The sequence below is a fragment of the Hypanus sabinus genome, chromosome 19, assembly GCF_030144855.1.
Source record: "Hypanus sabinus isolate sHypSab1 chromosome 19, sHypSab1.hap1, whole genome shotgun sequence".
NCBI classification, from domain to species: Eukaryota; Metazoa; Chordata; class Chondrichthyes; order Myliobatiformes; family Dasyatidae; genus Hypanus; species Hypanus sabinus.
The window spans coordinates 2,983,069-3,008,527 of record NC_082724.1 but is presented as its reverse complement, the minus strand read 5'-3'; the positions used below and the strand labels follow the sequence as shown (position 1 = coordinate 3,008,527).

Genomic DNA, 25,459 nt, shown 5'->3' with positions numbered 1-25,459 from the left:
AATGATATTGATTAGAATCTTGGGGGGGTGCGGACAAGGCAAGAACAATAGGTGGCATAAAGATCAGTAAGAGCTTTCTGTCACAAATATCCTATTACAGTGCTGTGCATTTGATGTAAATATACATTGACTGCAGAAATGTAATTGTAGACCCCAATGCCCTCAACACACACACACACTGCAGAAAATTAACTGTAGACCCCAATGCTCTCCACACACATACTCACAAACACATTGACTACAGAAACTTAACTGTAGTTCTAGTTGTAGAAACTTAATGCGACATGAGGAAGAAGTATTAAGCTGTCAACACACATACACACAGGAGAAACTCCCAGCATGTGAACTTCATTTCCTCTGAGAACAAAGCCAGACAACTGGGAATAAAAGCTGAAGAAATCAAAATGATGTCAGGTCAGCAATGTCCAATATCCTGATCACATAGCAACAAGTAATAGACACCACATATGGTTGTGATTCTAGACACATTGGCTCAGGGCAGTAATATTAACTTTAGGTTTCTGGTAAACTTGACAGAAGTGGAGTGAACAGATGTTTTGGATCGTTCAACATGATTTAATGATTGAACGTTTGGAGTTACTTATAATGGAAATATCTGCTTGTGAGAAACAAGTAACTGCACTGTGAGTGAGGCATCTATGAAAATCAGGCCATGAGGTTAAATAGGTATCAGCTATCAGCTCTGGGGTAAACATCTGATCCAATAGGTCAACAAAGTAGGTATGACACTAAGGCAAAGATGAGAGGTAATCTTTATTAAATCAAACAAAAAGACAATTTATTTCACACAATAGCCAAAAATAAACTTGAGGCACCAGCTTTGTGCAATGTAACTTTGAAATATGTTCTATCAAACACTGTCATTCAACTGAAAGTGATAATCTGGTGTTGAAGCTCAGTCCGTAGTGTTCCGTTTGGTTAGGGTCAGACCACCCTCAGCGGAGGAGCCACAAGAACAACACCGTCACCACGGACAAACAGCATCGGGATATTTCTCTTGGTGGACTGGGGACAGAAAGAGAACGATTAAAGATCAACTTTATTCACCTTCACATCTACAAATTCAGGAATTTGTTGGGGTGTGTTGGTGCAACAAAAAACAACATTCAACAATTTGAAAAAATAAGAATTATATTAAAGATAGAGGTTAAAGTACAGATATGGAATAAAATGTGCATCAACATCAGCAAGTATTTAGAAAGTAAACAACATTCTAAGTGTGTATGCTAACGGAGATAAAGTGTGTATGGAACCAGAGGAGATGGCAGAGATACTTAATGAATACTTTGCTTCAGTATTCACTATGGAATAGGACCTTGGCAATTGTAGGGATGACTTACAGCGGACTGAAAAGCTTGAGCATGTAGATATTAAGGAAGAGGATGTGCTGGAACTTTTGGGAAGCATCAAGTTGGATAAGTCGCTGGGCCTGGATGAGATGTACCCCAGGCTACTGTGGGAGGCGAGGGAGGAGATTGCTGAGCCTCTGGCGATGATCTTTGCATCATCAATGGGGACGGGAGAGGTTCCAGAGGATTGGACGGTTGCGAATGTTGTTCCTTTATTCAAAAAATGGAGTAGAGATAGCCCAGGAAATTATAGACCAGTGAGGCTTACTTCAGTGGTTGGTAAGTTGATGGAGAAGGTCCTGAGAGGGAGGATTTATGAACATTTGGAGAGGCATAATATGATTAGGAATAGTCAGCATGGCTTTGTCAAGGGCAGGTCGTGCCTTACGAGCCTGATTGAATTTTTCTGAGGATGTGACTAAACGTTGATGGAGGTAGAGCAGTAGCTGTAGTGTGTATGGATTTCAGCAAGGCATTTGACAAGGTACCCCATGCAAGGCTTATTGAGAAAGTAAGGATGCAGGGGATCCAAGGGGACATTTCTTTGTGGATTCAGAATTGGTTTGCCCACAGAAGGCAAAGAGTGGTTGTAGACGGGTCATATTCTGCATGGAGGTCGGTGACCAGTTGTAAACCTCAGGGATCTGTTCTGGGACCCTTACTCTTCGTGATTTTTATAAATGACCTGGATGAGGAAGTGGAGGGATGGGTCAGTAAATTTGCTGATGACACAAAAGTTGAGGGTGTTGAGGTCAGAGATTACAGCGGGACATTGATAGGATGCAAAACTGGGCTGAAAAGTGGCAGATGGGGTTCAACCCAGGTAAGTGTGAGGTGGTTCATTTTGGTAAGTTAGATATGATGGCAGAATACAGTATTAATGGTAAGACTCTTGGCAGTGTGGAGGATCAGAGGGCTCTTGGGGTCTGAGTCCATAGTACACTCAAAGCTGCTGTGCAGGTTGACTCTGTGGTTAAGAAGGCGTACGGTGCATTGGACTTCATCAATCGTGAGATTGAGTTTAGGAGCCGAGAGGTAATGTTGCAGCTATATAGGATCCTGGTCAGACGCCACTTGGAGTACTGTGCTCAGTTCTGGTCGCCTCACTACAGGAAAGATATGGAAACCATAGAAAGGGTGCTGAGAAGATTTACAAGGACATTGCCTGGACTAGGGAGCATGCCTTATGAGAATAGGTTGAGTGAACTCGGCCTTTTCTCCTTGATTGTGTAGATAGTCAGAGGCTTTTTCCCAGGGCTGAAATGGCTAACACGAGAGGGCACAGTTTTAAAGTGCTTGGAAGTAGGTAGAGAGGAGACGTCAGGGGTAAGTTTTTTTTACTCAGAAAATGGTAAGTGGAATGGGCTGCCGCCGATGGTGGTGGAGGCGGATACAATAGGGTCTTTTAAGAGACTCCTGCATAGGTACGTAAAAGTCAAAAAAAGGGCTATGTAGAGTGCTATGGGTAACCCTAGGTAATTTCTCAAGTAAGGACATATTTGGCACAGCTTTGTGGGCCAAAGGGCCTGTATTGTGCTGTAGGTTTTCTATAAAGTGGTTTAAAGTGTTTATAGTGCAGTGATGGGGATATTAGAGAGAGGGGTGGGGCTCCCCCTAATGGTTGATTATATTAATTGCTTGGCGGAAGAAACTTTTAAAACGGTGTGGTTTTTGTTTTAATAGCTCTGTAGCGCTTTCCAGAAGGGTGCTTTTGGAAAAGGCAATTTGTTGGCTGGGTCGTGCTCCTGATATTTCCACATTCATGGATGTGACAGGGTTTGATCAACACAGAGGTGTAACTCGATATCCAGCAGTATTGCCAATGCCTATTGTATGTCATCCTATGATGGCGCCGGAAAGTCAGAGTCATAGGATCACACAGCAGTACAGCACAGAAGCAGGCTCTTAGGGCAGCTCATCCACGCTGAGTTCCACCCATGGAACTATCTCAATTTCTCTTAAATGTTACAATTGAATCCGTATCCCCCCAATTCCACAGGCAGCTCGTTCCACACTCTCACCACCCTCTGAGTGAAGCTCGTTCCACACTCTCCCCACCCTCTGAGGGCAGCTCGTTCCACACTCTCACCACCCTCTGAGGGAAGAAGTTCCCCCTCTGGTGCCCCTTAAACATTTCACCTTTCACCCTTAACCCCTGACCTCAGTGGAAAAAGCCTGCCTGCACTTAGCCCTCATAACTTTGTATACCTTCATCAAATATCTCATTCTCCATGGTCTAGGGAATAAAGTTCCCTGAAAACTCAGGTCCTCAAGTGCTGGCAATGTCCTCGTGAATTTTCTTTGTACTTTCAATATTATTTACATCTTTCCTGTGGGTAGGTAACCAAAACAGCAAACAGTACTCCAACTTGGGCCTCACCTAGATCTCATACAACTATAACCTATCAATTCTTGCACTCAATACTTTCAATGTGCCAAAAACTTTTCACCACCCTATTTACCTGTGAATTATGACGAGATCCCTCTGTTCTACCGCACACCATGTAGGTCCTCCCGAAGTGCAACACCTCACATTAAATTCCAACTGACATTTGTAAGCCTGTTCTTCCAGCCGATCCAGACACTGCTGCCAGCTTTGATAGTTTGTTCCACATTCTCATCACCCTCTGAGCGACCATGTTCCCTCTCGGTTTCCCCTTAAATATCTCACCTTTCACCCTAAACCCATGACCTATAGTTTTAGTCTCACCAAATTTCAGTGGAAAAAGCCTGCTTGCATTTACCCTATCTGTACCACATAATTTCGCATACCTCTATCAAATCTTTTATTCTCCAGTGCTCCAGGCAATACAGTTCAATTTATTCAACCTTTTGCTAAAACTCAGGACCTCAAGTCCTAGCAAAATCTTTGTAATTACTAATTTAGCAACACTATGGTCATTTTGCAACAAAAGTGCACTTTATTTGTTCCAATTGTGAAACTGATTTTTTTTTTGCGAATGCTGCTTATCTGATGATGTGTGCCAGTGATGCTGCTGAAACTAAGTTTTTCACCGCACACATGGACTTGTGCAGATGACAATAAACTCCATTGCTCAGAATTTGGTACATTTGAAAGAGTATGTTTCCCTGCTGTGGCGTTCTGAGACTCCATAAGCTTTCTGTACAGAGGCACCAACAAGCATTCCTGTTTAATATCCAGGAGACCACTTCTCAGGTTCTTGCTGATGCTAGCATTTGGCAGGGAAGGGCTGTCTGTATTACCATGCCCTTTGCTTGCCCACTAGATGGGTAGGATGGGAAAAGGTGAGAGGGGTAGAGTGGCAGCCACAATGTCTTCCCTACTGGACAGCAGATAAATGCTTGGACGACTAGGGTGAAGTAAAATGTACTGACCATCTCTATTCTAACTGGGTAGCCTCCAAACTGATGGTAAGAACATCGATTTCACTAACATCTGGTAATTTTGCCTCCCTCCCCATTCCCTCTTGATTAATCCCCCACTCTGCCTCCCCTCTTGGATTTTTTCCTCATTGTCCTCTCGCCTCTCTCTAATGCCCCTTCTCCTCCCCATTCTCCCATGGTCCACACTGTCCTCTCCTATCAAATTCCTTCTTCTTCAGCCCTGTACCATTTCCACCTATCACCTCCCAGCTTCTTGCTTCATCCCTTCTCTCCCATGCACCCACCCGGCCTCACCCATCACCTGCCAGTTTGTTCTCCTTCTCCCACCGTCTTATTCTGGCTTCTTCCCCCTTCCTTTCCAGTCCTGAGGAAGGGTCTTGGGCTGAAATGTCAACTGTTTATTCCTCTCGATAGAGTCACCTGAGCCACTGAGTTCCTCCAGCATTTTGTGAGAGTTGCTCTGGATTTCCAGCATCTGTAGAATCTCTTGTGTTTATGAAGATTCAGATTTACTTATCACACTGAAATCAGTTGCTTGTGTTGACAACCAACAGGGCCCAAGGATGTGCTGGGGGCAGCCTGCAAATGTCACCACACATTCCAATGCCACAATGTTCAGCAGAACAACAAAAACTTAACAAAAATGTAAAAACTAACAAAGCAAACTCCTCAGCCCTTCCAGAGACATGATTCTAAGATGCAGATCTAGATGTGTGATTGTGTAATGAGACATGATTAGTTAATGTAAAGAATCCTTGAGGGAAATGCGATTGTAGAACAGTGGAATTGCAAACTGCTATCTGAAACCTAAATGAAGCCATTTATAAGGGTTGGGGAGAACCATAAACACAGGAGCAAAACTAGGCCATTCAGCCCATCAAGTCTGCTCTGCCATTCTATCCTGGTTGATTTATTATCCCTCTCAACCCCATTCTCCTGCCTTCTCCCTGTAATCTTTGATGCCCTTATTAAGAACCTATAAACTTCCATTTTAAATATACCCAATGACTTGGCCTCCACAACCATCTCTGACAATGAATTCCACAGCTTCAGCACCCTCTGGCTAAAGATATTCCTCCTCATTTTTGTTCCAAAGGGTTATCCTTGTACTTTGAGGCTGTGATTCGAGACTCTCCCACGATTGGGGTGCCACAGTAGTGCAACGGTTGGCGTGAAGCTATTACAGCTCCAGGCAGCGGAGTTCAGAGTTCAATCCTGGCTTCCTCTGCAAGGAGTCTCTGTACTTCCTCCCCACGGAATGTGAGAGTTTTCTCCATGTCTTCTGGTTTCCTTCCACAGACCAAATACATACCAGGTAGGTTCACTGGCAATTGTAAATTGTCCCACGTTTAGATTAGGGTTAAATTAGAGTTGTCAGGCAGTGCAGCTCTAAGGTTGGAAAGGCCTATTCCACACTGTATCTCTCTAAATCAATTAATAAATATTGGGAACAGTCCCTCCATTTTCACTGTCTAGGTCTTTCAATATTCAGTAGGCAATTAACGAGATTAAACGATTTGGAAATACAAAAGGCCAGGGTTTTAAGGGTGTGGATATTGCTCAGGAAGGGAAACTGGAAGAGTTTATGAAGATCCTAATTTGCCAATGCAGTGGGTAGAAAAACACTAGAATGTAAAGAAAAGAGCACTGTACTTACTTTGTATATCTCCTCATACGTTTCCTCATCGATCTCCACGGTTGTTACTGTCTCTTCAACATCTCCCAAAATCATATTCAAGTGCTGATCATATGCCTGTGATTACAAACAGCATGTTTCAGCAACATAACCTTGAGAGAAAGCAAGGACAAATTTTGCACATCACTAATTATAAATGTATCTCCATACAATTGAGAGCATGTGTAATATAAATTCCACAGCTCTCATTCATAACAGTGACTGACTATGTGTAGTTGTTATATTGCAGGGAGGAGGGTGTGATGGGTCTTGACAACAACAGAGGCTGATATTCACCCCAAATATGGACATATGAACAAATAATAGGAAAATGGAAAAGAACACAAAATAATGTTCTCAAGGACTGATCCAATTATCCTCTCTCCTGCACACAAAAGCTCAATGTATGTCTGACTGCCTACAATAAGCAGGTGCTCAGGGCACTTTCCATTGCTCTTCTTCTCGTAGTCATATAGTCACACAGCACGGCTGTTGGTCCTTCTGCCCAACTTACCCATGCTAGCCCCAGATGTCCATCTAACCCAATCCCATTTGCCTGTGTTTGACCCACATTCCTCTAAACCAGAGGTCGGCAACCTGCGGCTCTTTCATCTCTGTGATGCAGCTCCCCGTGGTTTGTTAGCTTTTGAAATGTAATTCGAAATTTGAAGATTATGGTGATCTTGTACAATCTAAAAACTTTGTGGAGACCCCATTTCCTGGCACATCCGAACCGGCTCACAATTAGCCACCGTTCCGGCTAAGGGAGATAGCCTATGGAGGTTTGTGAGTACGTGTCTTTTGGAGCATCCGCGCCCACGGGGACGGGTTGAGGGAGGCTTTAAAGCAAGGCTGTTTAGTTCGAATAAAGTTACCTTTGACTGCAGTGTCTTTATTTTAGCGCTGTGTGTAGCACACCGCTACGTGTTTTTTATCGCTATTAATATACATCACCACTGCCAATGCCTGACACCCGGTAGTGCGCGCTTTCTTTTAATTCTTCGATCCAAGGTAGGCTAACTATGGAGTAACCTTCAACACAACGTCTTTTTTTCGGAGTTCAAAATGTTTTTGTTGCATGCAGAAATGTAATTTCGTTTTCTCTGCAGGAGTTCATCAATTTCATAAATGCAACACATTATAGTTTGTTTATACATAGCATAAAGGCAAAAAAACCCGTTGTATGCAGTGTTATTTCATTTTAAATGTCAAACGGGTTTTGTGGCTCCCAGTGTTTTCTTTTCTGTGGGAAATGGGTCCATATTGGCTCTTTCAGTGGTAAACGTTGCCGACCCCTGCTCTAAACCTTTCCTATCCACGTACTCGAACAAGTGTCTCCTATTACATCCGTATGACCATATGACACAAAAGGTGAATTAGGCCATTTGACCCAGAGAATCTTATCTGCCATTCCATCATGTCTGATTTATTTTCCTTCTTAAGCCCATTCTACTGTCCTTTCCCCATAACATTTGACGTCCTGACTAATCAAGAACTTATCAAACTCCAGTTTAAATATACCCAATGACTTGGCCTCCACAGCTGTCTGTGGCAATAAATTCAACAGATTTACCACCCCTGGCTAAAGAAATTCCTCCTTATTTCTGTTCTAAAGTTGTACCCTTTAGTCATAGACTCTCCCAATATAAGAAACATAATTTTTACACCCACTCTATCTATATCAGGGATTCCCAACCTGGGGTCCACAGAACCCTCTGTTAATGATAGGGGTCACAGGTCAGGACCCCTGATCTATATTGTTCAATATTCGGTACATTTCAATGAGAACCCCCCCCCCCTTTGAAAGTTAGTGAGTACAAACAGCTCATTCTGCACACCCACCAACCTCTGTGTGGAAAACGTGCCTCCGAGATCCCCTTTAAATCCTTTCCCTTTCACCTTAAACCTGGACCCTCCGGTTCTTGGTTCCCCTTCCCTTTTTCATTATAGCTCAGTACAGGCTCTTCAGCCTGTTGTGCCAACCTTCTAACCTTCTCTAAGATCAATCTAACCCTTCCCTCCCACATCGTCATCATTACGTGCTGTGTCGTCTGACGTGGCCGATTATGGCTTCCATCTCCCTTCATGCTGTTGTTCTTGGCAAATTTTTCTACAGAACTGGTTTGCCATTGCCTTCTTCTGGGCAGTGTCTTTACAAGACGGGTGACCCCAGCCATTATCAATACAGGAGATTGTCTGCCTGGCATCAGTGGTCGTATAACCAGGAATCGTGATATGCACCAGCTGCTCCCATGGCTTCACATGACCCTGATCGGGGGCTAAGTTAGGGCTACACCCTGCCCAAGGGTGACTGCAGGTAAGGAACACCTTAAACTTGCTTTGGTAGAGACGTTTTTCCACCCTTCCCTTCCACACAGTCCATCTTTCTTTCACCCTGTGTCTAGCATCACTTGATGAACATACCATCTATTTATATAAGCAATTTTATGTATTTATATTTATTGTTTTTTTTGTGCTGCTTAGGAACTTATTTTGTACTTTGTGTATTAGAAATGACATTAAACAACCTTTGAATCTTCTTGAAAAAGCTGCTTTTTCCTGAACAATAATCTCTTGATTAATACTCAGTCCCTTACACCTCACTTATAAAAGAGATTGCCTGCTGATTAGCACGTTGCTGTTTGTAGGATCACGCTGTTTGCAAATGAACTGCTGCATTTGGCCACATTGCAACTCTGGCTACACTTCACTGGCATGAAGCATGAAGCACTCTTCAGATCATACTCGTCCCTACACACAAACATTTCCTTTACTCTTTCCATTGCCCTTCCATTACTCTGCACCTTGGTCTGGGCAATGTTGAAGTCAGCTCCTCCTACACCCCTGTGGAATTTAATATTTTAAAGGGAGACACCTTGCATCTTTTTTCTAAATGTTGGCTTTCCCCTGCAAGCTGTCACTTTGGGCGCATCATCTTTGGAAAAGCTTTCAATAACTCAGCCCAGACTGAAATGACAGTGAAGTTAGATGTACACCTGGCTTCCAGTGCAGGGCTTTTTCCAATAGTCATGAAATACAAACAATTGTGAAGAAATAACCTTCTGCCTTCCTTGTCCATCAGACTAGGGGCTTTGATGCTTGCTAAAGGATATGCCGGCATTGGACAGGGTCCAGAGGACATTCACAAGAATAATTCCAAGGTTTGGCTCTGGGTTCACTGGACTTTCAAAGAATTACAAAGAAATATTGAAAGGCCTAGATAGAGTGGATGTGAAGAGGAAGTTGCCTCTTGTGGGTGAGTCTAAGACCAGAGGGCACAGTCTCAGAATAGAAGAACACACCTTTAGAACAGAGATAAGGAGGAATTTCGTTGGCCAGAGGGTGGTGAATCTGTGTCATTCATTGCCAAGGATGGCTGTGGAGGCCAAGTCACTGAGTATATTTAAATCAGAGATTGACAGGTTCTTGATTAATCAGGACATCATGGGTTAAAGGGAGAAGGCAGGAGAATGGGGTTGAGAGGGATAATAAATCAGCCATGATGGAATGGCAGAGCAAACTTGATGGGCTGAATGGCCTAATTCTACTCTTATGGCCAGTGGCTTTGCCCATAATATTGGAAAGTACAATCATTTTGTATAATTCAGAGCATATGAGGAGGCACAAAAAAGATAAGTAATCCTAAAGGATTGTTTTGATGTTTGCTGTGGTTTGTGTTGTTCTGCAGAACATTGTGGGCATGCTAGGCTTGCACTGGAATGTGAAGCAACGCCTGCGGGTTACTCCCGGCCCATTCGTAAGTGGGCTGCTTGTTAATGCAAACAACACACTTCACTGCATGGCTGCTTTTGCACATGATAAACAGATCTGAATCTTTGCTTTTGCGCAATGAGCTGACGGTGGAAATGTGGATGTGGGTTCAATTGCAAAGCTTAAGAGAAGTTCAGATTGGTACATGGATGGGAGGGCTATGGTCCGGCTGCAGGTCATTGGAACAGACAGTTTAACAGTTTGGCATGGACTAGATGGGCTGAAAGGCCTATTTCTGCTCTGTAGTGCTCCATGACTCTATATCTGACACAGGTTTTCTACCTTCCGTCCTGCTAATCTATCTGTCCCCTTCGCCAACCCTAAGTTACACAGTTGTTTCTGTGAGCTGAAGGGTCTGGGTCTGTGCTGCATCCTCTTATCAGGACTAGTTACAGACAGGAAAAGAAAACAAACTGTGGTTCGGGTGGTTTTGGGGTGGCGAAGGGTGGTGTGGGGGTTTGGGGGAAGAATTGGCCTCTAACCTAATGCTCCACGACTGCAATTTAAATCTTCTTCCAATGTTGTACCACAATGTTCCTGATCTTGATCAAGGTGACCCCTTTGACTGACTTAGTTCAATTGCCTGATAAGCGGTTTATCATCAGACACTAAAGCTTTCTATTTTTAAAAACCTCCTATTATTCATTTTAGCCAATCATCAAAAGTATAGAAACTTCAACAGTCAATCACATTGAAAAATCTTGTTTTTGAGCAGATCTGTGTGTGCTCAGAGTAAATTAATTATCAAAGTACATATTAGCTTTCTTGTGGGCATTTACAGGAACAAAGAAATACAACAGAATTTACAAAAAAAACTACACATAAACAAAGATCGACAAACAACCAATATGCAAAGACCAATTGTACAAATAAATTTAAAATGATACTGAGAACACAAGTGTTTGAAAGTGAGTCTGCAGGCTGTGGAATCAGCTCTGAGTGGAGTGAGTTCAGGAACCTGGTGGCTGAGGAGTAATATCTGTGGTGTGGGATGTGGGGCTCCTGTACCTCCTGCCCGATGGCAGCAGCCAGAAAAGAGCCTGGCCTGGGTCCTTGAGAGTGGATGCTGCTTTCTAAGTGTGCTCAATGGTGGGCAGGGCTTTCCCTGTGATGGACTGGGCTGTATCCAACACTTTTTGTAGGTTTTTAGTGTACTGGGCATTGATTTTTACATTCCAGGCAATCACTTAGGACCACCTCCGCTGTACATCTATATACTTTTGCCAAAGTTTTTGGTAGCATGCCAAAACTACGCAAACTAAGTCCCACAATAACTGATCAATCACCCCGTGCAGGACCTACAGACCCTGATAAGGGTGAGACAGGTGGAGTTTGGTGGGCCAGGAGAATAGTGATTTAGCTGTGTTTAGCCTCCACCTGCTCCCAAAGAGACTACAAGTGTTTGTTGTGTTCATGGGTGTTTGGGTTATGGACCCCCAAGAGTGGACAGTGTTACATTCTAAAGATCAGATTAGCTTCTTGTCGCATGTACATCAAAACAGACAGTGAAATGCGTCGTTTGTCTCACCGAGGGTGTGCGGGCAGAAACCCACAAGAGTTGCCATGCTTCCAGAGCCAGCAGAGCATTAGGGTTAACTTACTAACCCTAACCTGTATACCCCTGGACTGTGGGCGGAAACCAGAAACCCAGCCGGTCATGAAAACTCATTACAGACAGCGGTGGGAATTGAACCCAGGTCGCTGGTGCTGTAAAGTATTATGCCAACCACTACACTAATGTAGCACCCACAAAGAGGTTTGGAGGATGCCCTGAAGCACGTTTCCTGCCCTCCTGAGAAATGATGGCTTGCTGGAGTGTTTGCTTCAGGAGCCTAGTGGCTCACCCGTCAAATGTAACAGTAACACTGATGCTGGGATATCTGACCCATACAATTTCAGTCAGCACTGGTGCTGCCTCTCCACAGCTCTGCGATGCCAGCTGTATATTATCCATGTCTTTGAATAGCAGGACAGGATTTCTGCTTCTCCTTAGACCCATGCCTGGGTGGCAGGTTGAGGTCCAAGTATAAACATGAGATTCTGCAGATGCTGGAAATCCAAAGCAACATACACAAAATGCTGGAGGAGTTCAGCAGGTCAGGCAGCATCTGTGGAAGTGAAATCAGAGTCATCGTTTCGGGGCCGGAAGGGAAGGGGAAGATGACATAAGCCAGGTGGGGAAGGGAAGGAGCACAGGCTAGATGATGACACATTCATTCAAAGGCTGCAGTGAAACATGGGAGGTAACTTCCGATCTTGTCATTGCCATCTTCTTGCCTTGACCCAGGTCAAGTCGGGTATTGTCACGACCATTTTGGGTGAAGTAAAACACCAGGCTGAGGCAGGGCTTATCCCCTCCTGAGCCTTCAAGTCTGAGTATAACCAAGAGAAGTGTGGAGCAGGGAAGGCCACACAGATCGGGGGCGGCACAGTAGCCCAATGTTTACAACGCCTGCGATTGAGGTTCAATTCCCGCCCGCCAGTAAGGAGTTTGTGTGTTTATCCATGACCACACGAGTTTCCTTTGGATGCTTCAGACACCATCTGCAGATGCAAGGAGGTGGTTTGGCTCCTCGGATTGAGGTGACACTAACTCTGAGCAGAAGATCGGTGGGGCCGCCGTGCCGGGTGATCGGTGGGGCCGCCGGGCCGGGTGATCGGTGGGGCCGCCGGGCCGGGTGATCGGTGGGGCCGCCGTGCCGGGTGATCGGTGGGGCCGCCGGGCCGGGTGATCGGTGGGGCCGCCGGGCCGGGTGATCGGTGGGGCCGCCGGGCCGGGTGATCGGTGGGGCCGCCGGGCCGGGTGATCGGTGGGGCCGCCGGGCCGGGTGATCGGTGGGGCCGCCGTGCCGGGTGATCGGTGGGGCCGCCGTGCCGGGTGATCGGTGGGGCCGCCGTGCCGGGTGATCGGTGGGGCCGCCGGGCCGGGTGATCGGTGGGGCCGCCGGGCCGGGTGATCGGTGGGGCCGCCGGGCCGGGTGATCGGTGGGGCCGCCGGGCCGGGTGATCGGTGGGGCCGCCGGGCCGGGTGATCGGTGGGGCCGCCGTGCCGGGTGATCGGTGGGGCCGCCGTGCCGGGTGATCGGTGGGGCCGCCGGGCCGGGTGATCGGTGGGGCCGCCGTGCCGGGTGATCGGTGGGGCCGCCGTGCCGGGTGATCGGTGGGGCCGCCGTGCCGGGTGATCGGTGGGATCGCCGTGTCAGGTGATGAGTTTTGCACAGTGACTGCATGTCAGTTCATCACTGCACAGGCATTGTTTCTTTGTGCCCCTGATCCCAGCATCGCCAGTCTCCATTAGACAGTGACACAGTCCTGCCTAGAGCATGAATAATTGATGCTCTGGTTTAAATATCAGCCTGAAAATGTCCCTGTAGGGATTGTGTCAAGGTAGATTGACCTGTGACATGGTTGTAGGCAAAACCTTCTTTTATCCAGGAGGCAGAGAATGCAGCTATGAGTAAGGCAATTTCACCCAGGAAATAAACTAAAAAGAAAAAGGTCCTACAACACCTGAAACCTGCAGTTTCAGTGCTCAACACGCCCTTATTAGCCTACTGGGTTGTCCCAGGAAAGAGACTTTTGTATCTGGGGAGACAAGGGTCTTTGATGATGCTGGCTGCTTTACTGAGGCTGTGAGAATTGTAGACAGAGCCCCTGGAGGGGAGGCTGCTTTCTGTGACGTGCTGAGCTGTGTCCACAGCTCTCTGCAGTTTGTCGGACTAAGGTTTCCTCGGGTAGTTGGTACAATTTGTCAAGGCTGAAAATGAACCTGCAAGATTTTTGTAGCTTCCCGAGGAAGTAGAGGAGCCCAAATCCCTTCAGCAACGGTTATGAGCCCTCGTATTAAAGGTTCCATCTGGCCTAAGATCATCAGCTTAGAAATTCCCTGTAACATTTCAACTTAGCCAAATCAAAAACATGGATTGTGAATATCTGGGCCCCAAGCACCGATCCGTGCTGTACCCCACAAGTTAGAATAGGTGTTTGTTTGTTCCCCCAACGTGGTAATAATTCAACAGGTTACCCACGTGAAGTCTGCCACGAAGTTCTCGATCGTTCCTCATCTTCACGTAAATCCGTTCATCCAGACTAAGTCTGATCAAGTCAAGAGGCTCCTCAACAGTGTTGGTGGTCTGGGGCTGAGGTGAAAGAAGCAGAAAACAAAATCTTACGACCAGGAATCAGGTGACTTGCCATATTTTAAAACACAGTACAGCACAGGAACAGGGCCTTCAGCCCACAATGTTAAAAAGTATATCAGAAACATACAAACACTAATCCCTCCTTCCGAAACAATATCCATATCCTTCATCGTCCTCACATCCACGTGCTTATCTGAACAACTCTACCACCATACAAGGCATCCGCCACTCTGAGTGAAAAACTTACCATCACATCCCCCTTTCAACCTTTCCCCTCATCTTTAATGCATGCCCTCTCGTATTAGACATTTCAACGCTGGGAAACAGCTACTCCCTGTCTACTCTATCTATGCCTCTCACTCTCCCCCCAGTGTCTGCTGCTCCAGAGAAAACAGCCCAAATTTGTCCAGCCTCTCATGATAGTACCTGCCCTCGAAACCAAACAGCATCCTCTCCAAAGCCTCAACATCCTTCCTACAGTGGGGCGAGCAAACTGTGTACAAAACTGCAGACGTACCCAACCAGTGTTCTATAAACTTGCAATATAACCTTTTGCAACAGAAAGGTCACTGGAGTTTCATTAAAGCATCATATCATAATATCGATTACTGATATGATTAGGTATATTAGATATTAGATATTTCCTGAGGAGACTGAGGTCCTTTAACATCTGCCGGACGATGCTGAGGATGTTCTATGAGTCTGTGGTGGCCAGTGCTATCATGTTTGCTGTTGTGTGCTGGGGCAGCAGGCTGAGGGTAGCAGACACCAACAGAATCAACAAACTCATTCGCAAGGCACAACAAATGCATTGTGAGGGATGGAAAGAGAGGAGGAGATGGAGAGTATCTTAAATGTATCTATTTTAATGCTAGGAGCATTGTAAGAAAGGTGGATGAGCTTAAAGCGTGGATTGATACCTGGAATTATGATGTTGTAGCTATTAGTGAAACATGGTTGCAGGAAGGGTGTGATTGGCAACTAAATATTCTTGGATTTAGTTGCTTCAGGTGTGATAGAGAAGGAGGGGCCAGAGGAGGAGGTGTTGCATTGCTTGTCCGAGAAAATCTTATGGCGGTGCTTTGGAAGGATAGATTAGAGAGCTCCTCTAGGGAGGCCATTTGGGTGGAATTGAAGAATGGGAAAGGTGCAGTAACACTGATAGGAGTGTATTATAGGCCACCTAATGGGGCGCGTGAGTTGGAAGAGCAAATGTGTAAGGAGATAGCAGATATTTGTAGTAAACACAAGGTGGTGATTGTGGGAGATTTTAATTTTCCACACGTAGACTGGGAAGCTCATTCTGTAAAAGGGCTGGATGGTTTAGAGTTTGTGAAATGTGTGCAGGATAGTTTTTTGCAACAATACATAGAAGTACCGACTAGAGATGGGGCAGTGTTGGATCTCCTGTTAGGGAATGCGATAGGTCAGCTGACAGATGTATGTGTTGGGGAGCACTTCGGGTCCAGTGATCACAATAGCATTAGCTTCAATATAATTATGGAGAAGGACAGGACTGGACCTAGAGTTGAGATTTTTGATTGGAGAAAGGCTAACTTTGAGGGGATGCGAAGGGATTTAGAGAGAGTGGATTGGGTCAAGTTGTTTTATGGGAAGGATGTAATAGAGAAATGGAGGTCATTTAAGGGTGAAATTATGAGGGTACAGAATCTTTATGTTCCTGTTAGGGTGAAAGGAAAGGTTAAAGGTTTGAGAGCACCATGGTTTTCAAGGGATATTAGAAATTTGGTTCAGAAAAAGAGGGATGTCTACAATAGATACAGGCAGCATGGAGTAAAGGAATTGCTCGAGGAATATAAAGAATGTAAAAGGAATCTTAAGAAAGAGATTAGAAAAGCTAAAAGAAGATACGAGGTTGGTTTGGCAAATAAGGTGAAAGTAAATCCGAAAGGTTTCTACAGTTATATTAAAAGCAAGAGGATAGTGAGGGATAAAATTGGCCCTTTAGAGAATCAGAGTGGTCAGCTATGTGTGGAACCGAAGGAGATGGGAGAGATTTTGAATGATTTCTTCTCTTCGGTATTCACTAAGGAGAAGGATATTGAATTGTCTAAGGTGTGGGAAACAAGTAAGGAAGTTATGGAACCTATAACAATTAAAGAGGTGGAAGTACTGGCGTTTTTAAGAAATTTAAAAGTGGATAAATCTCCGGGTCCTGACAGGATATTCCCCAGGACCTTGAGGGAAGTTTGTGTAGAAATAGCAGGAGCTCTGACGGAGATCTTTAATATGTCATTAGAAACGGGGATTGTGCCGGAGGATTGGCGTATTGCTCATGTGGTTCCATTGTTAAAAAAGGGTTCTAGAAGGAAGCCTAGCAATTATAGACCTGTCAGTTTGACATCAGTGGTGGGTAAATTAATGGAAAGTATTCTTAGAGATAGTATTTATAATTATCTGGATAGACGGGATCTGATTAGAAGAAGCCAGCATGGATTTGTGTGTGGAAGGTCATGTTTGACAAACCTTATTGAATTTTTTGAAGAAGTTACGAGGAATGTTGACGAGGGTAAGGCAGTGGATGTAGTCTATATGGACTTCAGCAAAGCCTTTGACAAACTTCCACATGGAAGGTTAGTTAAGAAGGTTCAGTCGTTAGGTATTAATGCTGGAGTAATAAAATGGATTCAACAGTGGCTAGATGGGAGATGCCAGAGAGTAGTGGTGGATAATTGTTTATCGGGATGGAGGCCGGTGACTAGTGGGGTGCCTCAGGGATCTGTTTTGGGCCCAATGTTGTTTGTAATATACATAAATGATCTGGATGATGGGGTGGTAAATTGGATTAGTAAGTATGCCGATGATACTAAGGTAGGAGGTGTTGTGGATAATGAGGAGGATTTTCAAAGCTTGCAGGGAGATTTATGCCGTGTAGAAGAATGGGCTGAACGTTGGCAGATGGGGTTTAATGCTGAGAAGTGTGAGGTTCTACATTTTGGCAGGAATAATCCAAATAGAACATGCAGAGTAAATGGTAGGGCATTGAGGAATGCAGAGGAACAGAGAGATCTAGGAATAACTGTGCATTGTTCCCTGAAAGTGGAGTCTCATGTAGATAGGGTGGTGAAGAGGGCTTTTGGAACACTGGCCTTTATAAATCAAAGCATTGAGTACAGAAGTTGGGATGTAATGCTAAAGTTGTACAAGGCATTGGTAAGGCCAAATTTGGAATATTGTGTGCAGCTCTGGTCACCGAATTATAGGAAAGATATCAATAAATTAGAGAGAGTGCAGAGACGATTTACTAGGATGTTACCTGGGTTTCAGCAATTAAGTTACAGAGAAAGGTTGAACAAGTTAGGTCTCTATTCATTGGAGCGTAGAAGGTTGAGGGGGGATTTGATCGAGGTATTTAAAATTTTGAGAGGGATAGAGTTGACGTGAACAGGCTGTTTCCATTGAGAGTAGGGGAGATTCAAACTAGAGGACATGATTTGAGAGTTAGGGGGCAGAAGTTTAAGGGAAACACGAGGGGGTATTTCTTTACTCAAAGAGTGATAGCTGTGTGGAATGAGCTTCCTGTAGAAGTAGTAGAGGCCAGTTCAGTTGTGTCATTTAAGGTAAAATTGGATAGGTGTATGGACAGGAAAGGAGTGGAGGGTTATGGGCTGAGTGCGGGTAGGTGGGATTAGGTGAGATTAAGGGTTCGGCACGGACTAGGAGGGCCAAGATGGCCTGTTTCCGTGCTGTGATTGTTATATGGTTATATAAGTGAATCTGCAGATGCTGGAAATAAATTAAAAACCACAAAAGGCTGGCAGGACTCAGCAGGCCAGACAGCATCTTTGGGAGGAGGTAGTGACAACGTTTCAGGCTGAAACCCTTCATCAGGAGTGAAGTAACATGGGATGGCGAAGTGGGGATGAAGTAGAGAGCTGGGAAGTGATAGGCTGGAGGGAAATGGGCTAGGGGGAAGGTGGAGAATTATGGGAAATAAAAGAGAAAGAAAGGTAGGGCTGAGGGGAGATTATAGTGAGGGGGGGGAAAAAGAGAAAGAGAACCAGACTAAAATAATAGATAGGGATGGGAGTAAGCGGGGGGGCAGGGGTATCAACGGAGGTCTGTGAGTTGGATGTTCATGCCGGCAGGTAGGAGGCTACCTAGGCGGGAGATAAGGTATTGTTCCATCGACCCGCGTGTGGCCTCATCTTGATGGCTGAGGCCATGGACAGACATGTCGGAGTGGGAGTGGTCTGTGGAATTGAAGTGTGTGGCCACAGGGAGATCCCGCCACTGCTGGAGGACTGAGCGCCAGTGTTCGGCGAAACGGTCTCCCAGTCTGCGGCGGGTCTCCCCGATGTATAAATGGCCACATTGGGAGCACCGGATACAGTATATCACCCCAGCTGACTCGCAGGTGAAGTGGTACCTCACCTGAAAGGACTGTCTGGGGTCTGGGATGGTGGTGAGGGAAGAAGTGTGGGGGCAGGTGTAGCACTTCTTCCGTTTACAGGGATGAGTGCCCGGAGGGACGTCGAGGGGGAGGGATGGGGGGGATGAGTGGACAAGGGAGTCGCGTAGGGAGCAATCCCTGCGGAAAGCTGAGAGTGGGGGGGGAGGGGAAGATGTGGCTGGTGGTGGGATCACGTAGGAGGTGGCAGAAGTTACGGAGGATTATACGTTGGATCTGTAGGCTGGTAGGGTGATAGGTGAGTACCAGGGGGACTCTGTCCCTGGTGGGTGTGGGGGGGATGGGGTGAGGGCAGAGGTGCGTGAAATACGGGAGACACAACGGAGGGCAGAGTTGATAGTGGACGAAGGGAAGCCCCTCGTATAATCCTCCGTAACGTCTGCCACCTCCACCCGACATGGCCATTTATACATTGGGGAGACCCGCCGCAGACTGGGAGACCATTTCGCCGAACACCGGCGCTCAGTCCAGCAGTGGCGGGATCTCCCTGTGGCCACATACTTCAATTCCACAGACACTCCCACTCCAGTATGTCTGTCCATGGCCTCCTCTACTGTCAAGGTGAGGCCACACGCAGGTCGATGGAACAATACCTTATCTCCCGCCTAGGTAGCCTCCTACCTGCCGGCATGAACATCCAACTCACAGACCTCTGTTGATACCCCTGCCCCCCGCTTACTCCCATCCCTATCTATTATTTCAGTCTGGTTCTCTTTCTCTTTCTTCCCCCCTCACTATAATCTCCCCCCAGCCCTACCTTTCTTTCTCTTTTATTTCCCATAATTCTCCACCTTCCCCCTAGCCCATTTCCCTCCAGCCTATCACTTCCCAGCTCTCTACTTCATCCCTCCCCCCACTTCTTATCCCCACTCCGCCATCCCATGTTACTTCACTCCTGATGAAGGGTTTCGGCCCGAAACATTGTCACTACCTCCTCCCATAGATGCTGTCTGGCCTGCTGAGTTCTGCCAGCATTTTGTGTTTTTAAACTCATTCGCAAGGCCAGTGATGTTGTGGGGGTGGAACTGGACTCTCTGACGGTGGTGTCTGAAAAGAGGATGCTGTCAAAGTTGCATGCCATCTTGGACAATGACTCCCATCCACTCTATAATGTACTGGTTAGGCACAGGAGAACGTTCGGCCAGAGACTCATTCTACCGAGATGCAGCACTGAGCGTCATAGGAAGTCATTCCTGCCTGTGGCCATCAAACTTTACAACTCCCTCGGAGTGTCAGACACCCTGAGTCAATAGGCTGGTCCTGGACTTATTTCCACTTGGCATAATTTACTTATTATCATTTAATTATTTTTGGTTTTATTTTACTATATTTCTACTAGTATATTTGGTGCAACTGTAACGAAACCCAATTTCCCTCGGGATCAATGAAGTATTTCTGTCTGTATATGCAATTATGAAGAAGGTATGCCAAACAGCTATATTTCATTAGGAATTTGAGATTTGTTATGTTACCAAAGACTAGCGAAAACCGTGAAGAGCATTCGGACTGGTTGCATCACTGTCTGGTGTGGAGGACGGCGACGGTGTGGACTGAGATCCCAGTGGAAAATGGTTGATGCGGGTTTGATTTCAACATTTAAGACAAGTTTGGGTAAGTACATAGATCGGAGGGGTATGGAGGGCTATAGTCCATGTACAGGTCAATGGGACTAGGCAGAATAACAGTTCAGTTATAGATGGGCTGAAGGGCCTGTTCTTGTTCTACGACTAAAAGACAGAAGGCAAGTAAACTGGGTTTATTCTCAAAGTGGGAGTCCAGGAGGCTGAGGGGTGACCTAAAGATTTACACAAGAATAAGGAACACAGGATAAATAGACAAGACTCATTCACTGAGCCAGGAAATCTGGAACCAGAGAGCGCAGGTTGAAGGTGAGAAATTCAACGGGTACCTGAGCAGCAAGTTTTTCCAACGCAGCCGGTAGTGGTTACATGAAATGAGCTGTCTGTGCTGATAGTGAAAGTAGATAGAATTACATGTTCTGACAGGTACTTGGATAGAAAAGGTAGTTTGGTAAGTTGACTTATCAGTGTTGCATGCCCCAAGGTGCAGTGAAAAGCTTGCCTTGCATACCGATCACTCAGATCATTTCTTTACAACACTGAAATAAGGGAAAATAATAACAGATTTATTATCATTATGTGCCATGTCGTATGATGTGGGCCATGATGGTCTATTGACCAAGATTGTTCTTGGTAAATTTTTCTACAGAAGTGGCTTGCCATTACCTTCTTCTGGTCAGTGTCTTTACAAAATGGGTGACCCCAGACATTATCAATACTCTTCAGAAACTGTCGGCCTGGCGTCAGTGGTCACATAGCCGGGACCTGTGATATCAGTCGCTCATACGACCATCCATCACCTGCTTTCATGGCTTCACATGACCCTGATCGGGGGGCTAAATAGGTGCTACACCTTGCCCAAGGGTGACCTGCAGGCTAGCAGAGGGAAACAGCACCTTACACCTCCTTTGAGAGACATATCTCTAACTCAACACCTGTAATAACAGAATGCAGAACCATAAACACAAGAAATTCTGAAGATGCTGGAAATCTTGAACACAAAATACTGTAGGAATTCAACAAATCAGGCAGTGTCGGCGGAGGAGAATGACCAGTCCAATACTCTTTCATTATGACCTGATAAGAAGGGACAGAAGCCAGAATGCACAATAGAGTGTTACATAGAAAGTGCTGTACAAGTAGACAATAAGGTGAAAGGTCACATGAAAGTAGATCACAAGGTCAAGAATTAATTTTATTGGATGAGGGGCTAATTCAGCATCAGAACAGCTGGGTAGAAACTATTCATGAGTACGTGGAAATGGGTCTATTGGAGGCAAAGGGGCTGGTGAAAGATGATGACATATCAAAATGGCAGTGAAGGCTGAGAGGTTCCCAATCATCTTGTATTCCCTGCCACTGGACCCTGACCTGATCTGTCAGGACCGTGTGGTGGCAGCCCATGCATCAGACTTCCCCACATTAAACAAAGTCATTCTCCATTAGAACATCATACTCAACTTGAGTGAGCACACTACTCACAAGAAGGTGTATGATGTGTTGGTCAAGGGATTGAATTCAAGATTCAAGAGCTGAGGTAATGTTGCAGCTCTACAACACTCTGGTCAGACCACACTTGGAGTATTGTGTTCAGTTCTGGTCACCTCATCAGAGGAAGGATGTGGAAGCTCTAGAGAGGGTGCAGAGGATGTTGCCCAAATTAGAAAGCATGTCTTTTGAGGAAAGGCTGAGTGAGCTAGGGGTTTTCCCTTTGAAGTGAAAGAGAATGCAAAGTGACTTGACAGGTGTACGTTGATAAGAGGCATAAATTGAGTGGACAGCCAGAGGCCTTTATCCCCAGGTCAGAAATAACTAATACAAGAGGGCATAAATTTACGGAGATTGGAAGGAAGTATGGGAGGGGGGGAATGTCTGAGGTAGGGCTTTTTTTTTTAAACATGCAGAGAGTGGTGAGTGTGTGCAATGCACTGCTGGGGTTGGTTGCAGAGGCAGATATGTCAGAGACATTTAAGATTCTTTGATAGGCACATGGATAAGGCACGGGAGCAGAATTAGACCATTCAGCTCATCGAGTCTGCTCTGCCATTCCATCATGGCTGCCGCTCCTAGATCCCACTCAACCCCATACTCCCGCTTTCTCGCCAAATCCTTCAATGCCCTGACTGAACAGGAAACTATCAACTTCTGCCTCAAACATACCCACAGACTTGGCCTCTCCTGCAGTCTGTGGCAAAGCATTCCACAGATTCACTACTCTCAGGCTAAAAAAATTTCCTCCTTACCTCTGTTCTGAAACTTCACCCTCAATTTTGAGGCTGTGCCCTCTAGTTCTGGATACCCCCACCATAGGAAACATCTTCTCCACATCCACCCAATCTAGTCCTTTCAACATTCAGTAGGTTTCAATGAGATCCCAATGCATTTTTCTAAATTCCAGTGAGTACAGGCCCTAACCTGCCAAACACTCCTTCATTTCCAGAATCATCCTCATGATCCTCCTCTGGACTCTCTCCTTTCTGAGATATAAACTGTTGACTATACTTAAAGTGTGGCCTAACTAATCCCTTAAAAAGCTGCAAAGAGAGGGAAGGGATAGACTGATCTTAGGGGAAGTTGTAAGGTTGGTACGACGTCATGGGCTGCAGGTACTCTACCTCTACTGTTCTCATAAATATGCACAATAGGTAGTTCCAGGGTCTGTTATCTGTAATATTTGAATCCAGGACGCCACCTCGTGGGCACATTTAAAAGCTTTAATCTAGTGGTTCAAGATAAAAGGAGGGTGGGGTGCGATCAATAGCACAGGCTGCTGAGGGATTAATGGGTTAATTTAAGAAATGAATTACTCATTATAAGCATTTTATTTCCAGTACCTCATGATTGATTACAATGATCACAGTATCACCTCATCTCTTACTAACCCACTGTTCTCATAGATTTTGCTCAATAGTTGTTGAAAAGCAATGTGACATTTCTGTATCTGGCTTATCATGAAAAATCTGCACTGAAGCACTCACGCCTAGCCTGCGCATTGTTTTTCATTAGCTAGTATGAGAGATTTCAGGACATTCACTCGATTCAAATTCAGCAATAATTCCACATCTGAGGAATGAACAGGAAGGTTGCAGGAGGAACTGACCTCGCCACACAGTGACTTTGAGCTGAAGTCAAAGTTTAAAAAAAAAATCCTATCAAGACTTTAGGTTGCAGAAAGAAATCTCTGAACAATCCTGCACTGCGGACAGAGGTCAAGATGTTCTTTATTGCGTTTCCAACAACATATTTAGTGGAGTGTGGTCTCAGTACAGTCACCCTAACTTCTTTCAAAACAATGAAGCAGGCTGAAAATGACTGAACATGGGAATCTGAGACTCCTGAATGACATTCAGCCTGATGTTGAGAAGCTGATATCACTGCCCCAAAAAAGCAAGGAAGTAATGAGTATTTGGATTACTAATGTACACTCTAAAGTTGTTGATTTAAATTGTTTTTACTGAAGTTAATTAAAGAATTTTATACGCAACTTTAAAAAGATTTGAACAATTTTTGCAATTATTTGTCTCTGCTTTGAATTAGCAGTTCCTATTTTCTTTCACTGAGCATCATAAATCAAATTTCTTTATAGTTTTTATGTAATGGCTGGAAAGGGAGGAGTGCATTCTGGGGATGCGGTCTGGGAAATGGGAACCACTTCTTTAATCCATAACAACATCTGCACATTTACTACAATGAACTGCATAACCCATTTACAGATCACCTCAAGTCTCTTCAACTGATGCAGTGTCACGACACACAAGCCGCTCAATAGCATTACTGCCCAGGAAGTGCTATATTTAGTGACCTCCTTTCCTGAATTAGTTGACTTGTGGTAATGGGACTCCAATACTAATACAAAGAAACTGGATACTCTGTGGGGTCTGTCACATGACACGGTCTCTCGTAATAGAACTTGCACCATCTGTAATGTTTCATAATTGAAAGCGATTGGCATGTTGCTGTGAAGACACCAAGTGTCCAATGAGGAATGCAGAGTGCACAGTGGCACCCTGTTCCCCAGCCCAACAACCAAAGCGCACGGTGAGATCCCAGCCAGCTGAACAGCAGCTTGCCAAGGCCTCCAGCAAATTTCTACAGAAGTACCATGGAGAGCATTGTATCTCCATCTGGTATAGAGAGGCCACTACGAGGATCGAGAAAACCTGCAGAGGGTTGTAAACTCAGCCAGGCCCATCATGGGCACCAGCCTCCCCACCACAGAGGACGTCTTTGAAAGGCAATGCTTCCAATAGGTGATATCCATCATGAAGGTTGCCCACCACCCAGGACACGCCCTCTTCACATTACTACCATCAGAGAGGTGGTACAGGAGCCTGAAGACACACACTCAATGTTTTAGGAACAGCTCCTTCCCCTCCGTCATCAGATTTCTGAACAGTCCATGAACTATTTGTTCTCCTTTTGCACTATTATTGTAATTTATATTTTTTTATGTATTGCACTGCTCTGCTCCCACAGAACAACAAATTTCATAATTGCAGCTATAAGAAACTGGATTCTGATGAGCAATACAAAATCAGAGGGCTATGTGGGAGGGAAGATTAAACATACTAGCCCTCACAAAGGATGGGGAAACTTTAAAGAAGGTGCAGAGATTTACCAGGATGCTGCCTGGATTACAGAGATGTTGTACGAAGAAAGGTTGAGCAAGCTCGGGCTTTTCCCAGGGTGGAAATGGCTAATACAAGGGGGCATCATTTTTATGGCGACTGAAGGAAAGTATAGGGGATGTTAGGGGTCGGTTCCTTACACAGAGATTCCTGGCTTCTTGCGTGTGGAGGCACTCATTTTTGTAAACTTCAGCTCTGAAAGTGGTTTCCTTACTTTCATTCTTTGCATGGTTTGTTTTCCCACTCTCTACACACTGGGTGTTTGATGGGTCTTTTTTTTAAAATGGGTTCTATTGGGTTTCTTTGAATTGTAGCTGCCTGTAAGGAGATATATCTCAAGGTTGTATAAAATATACATACCTTGATAATAAATTACTTTGAACTTTGAGTGGTAGGTGCTTGGAACACGTTGCCAGGGTTGGTGGTAGAGGCATTGACTGGCACATTCATGATAGAAAAATGGAGAGCTATATGGGAGGGAAGGGTTAGATTGAT

At 45.2% G+C, this 25,459-nt stretch overlaps 1 protein-coding gene across 1 annotated transcript in view; it reads right to left on the bottom strand.

Annotated features, from left to right (window-relative positions):
* Nucleotides 1–755: 755 nt before the first annotated feature.
* Nucleotides 756–25,459, bottom strand: part of lsm3 (LSM3 homolog, U6 small nuclear RNA and mRNA degradation associated) — a 37,299-nt gene continuing 12,595 nt past the window's right edge. Inside the window, exons 2-4 of the mRNA XM_059943905.1 lie at nucleotides 14,211–14,321; nucleotides 6,394–6,489; nucleotides 756–1,026 (exon numbers count right to left, since the gene is read on the bottom strand). Of these exons, the coding sequence (XP_059799888.1) occupies nucleotides 946–1,026; nucleotides 6,394–6,489; nucleotides 14,211–14,321 (288 nt within the window). The 3' untranslated portion in view covers nucleotides 756–945. The remainder of the gene's footprint in view (nucleotides 1,027–6,393; nucleotides 6,490–14,210; nucleotides 14,322–25,459) is intronic.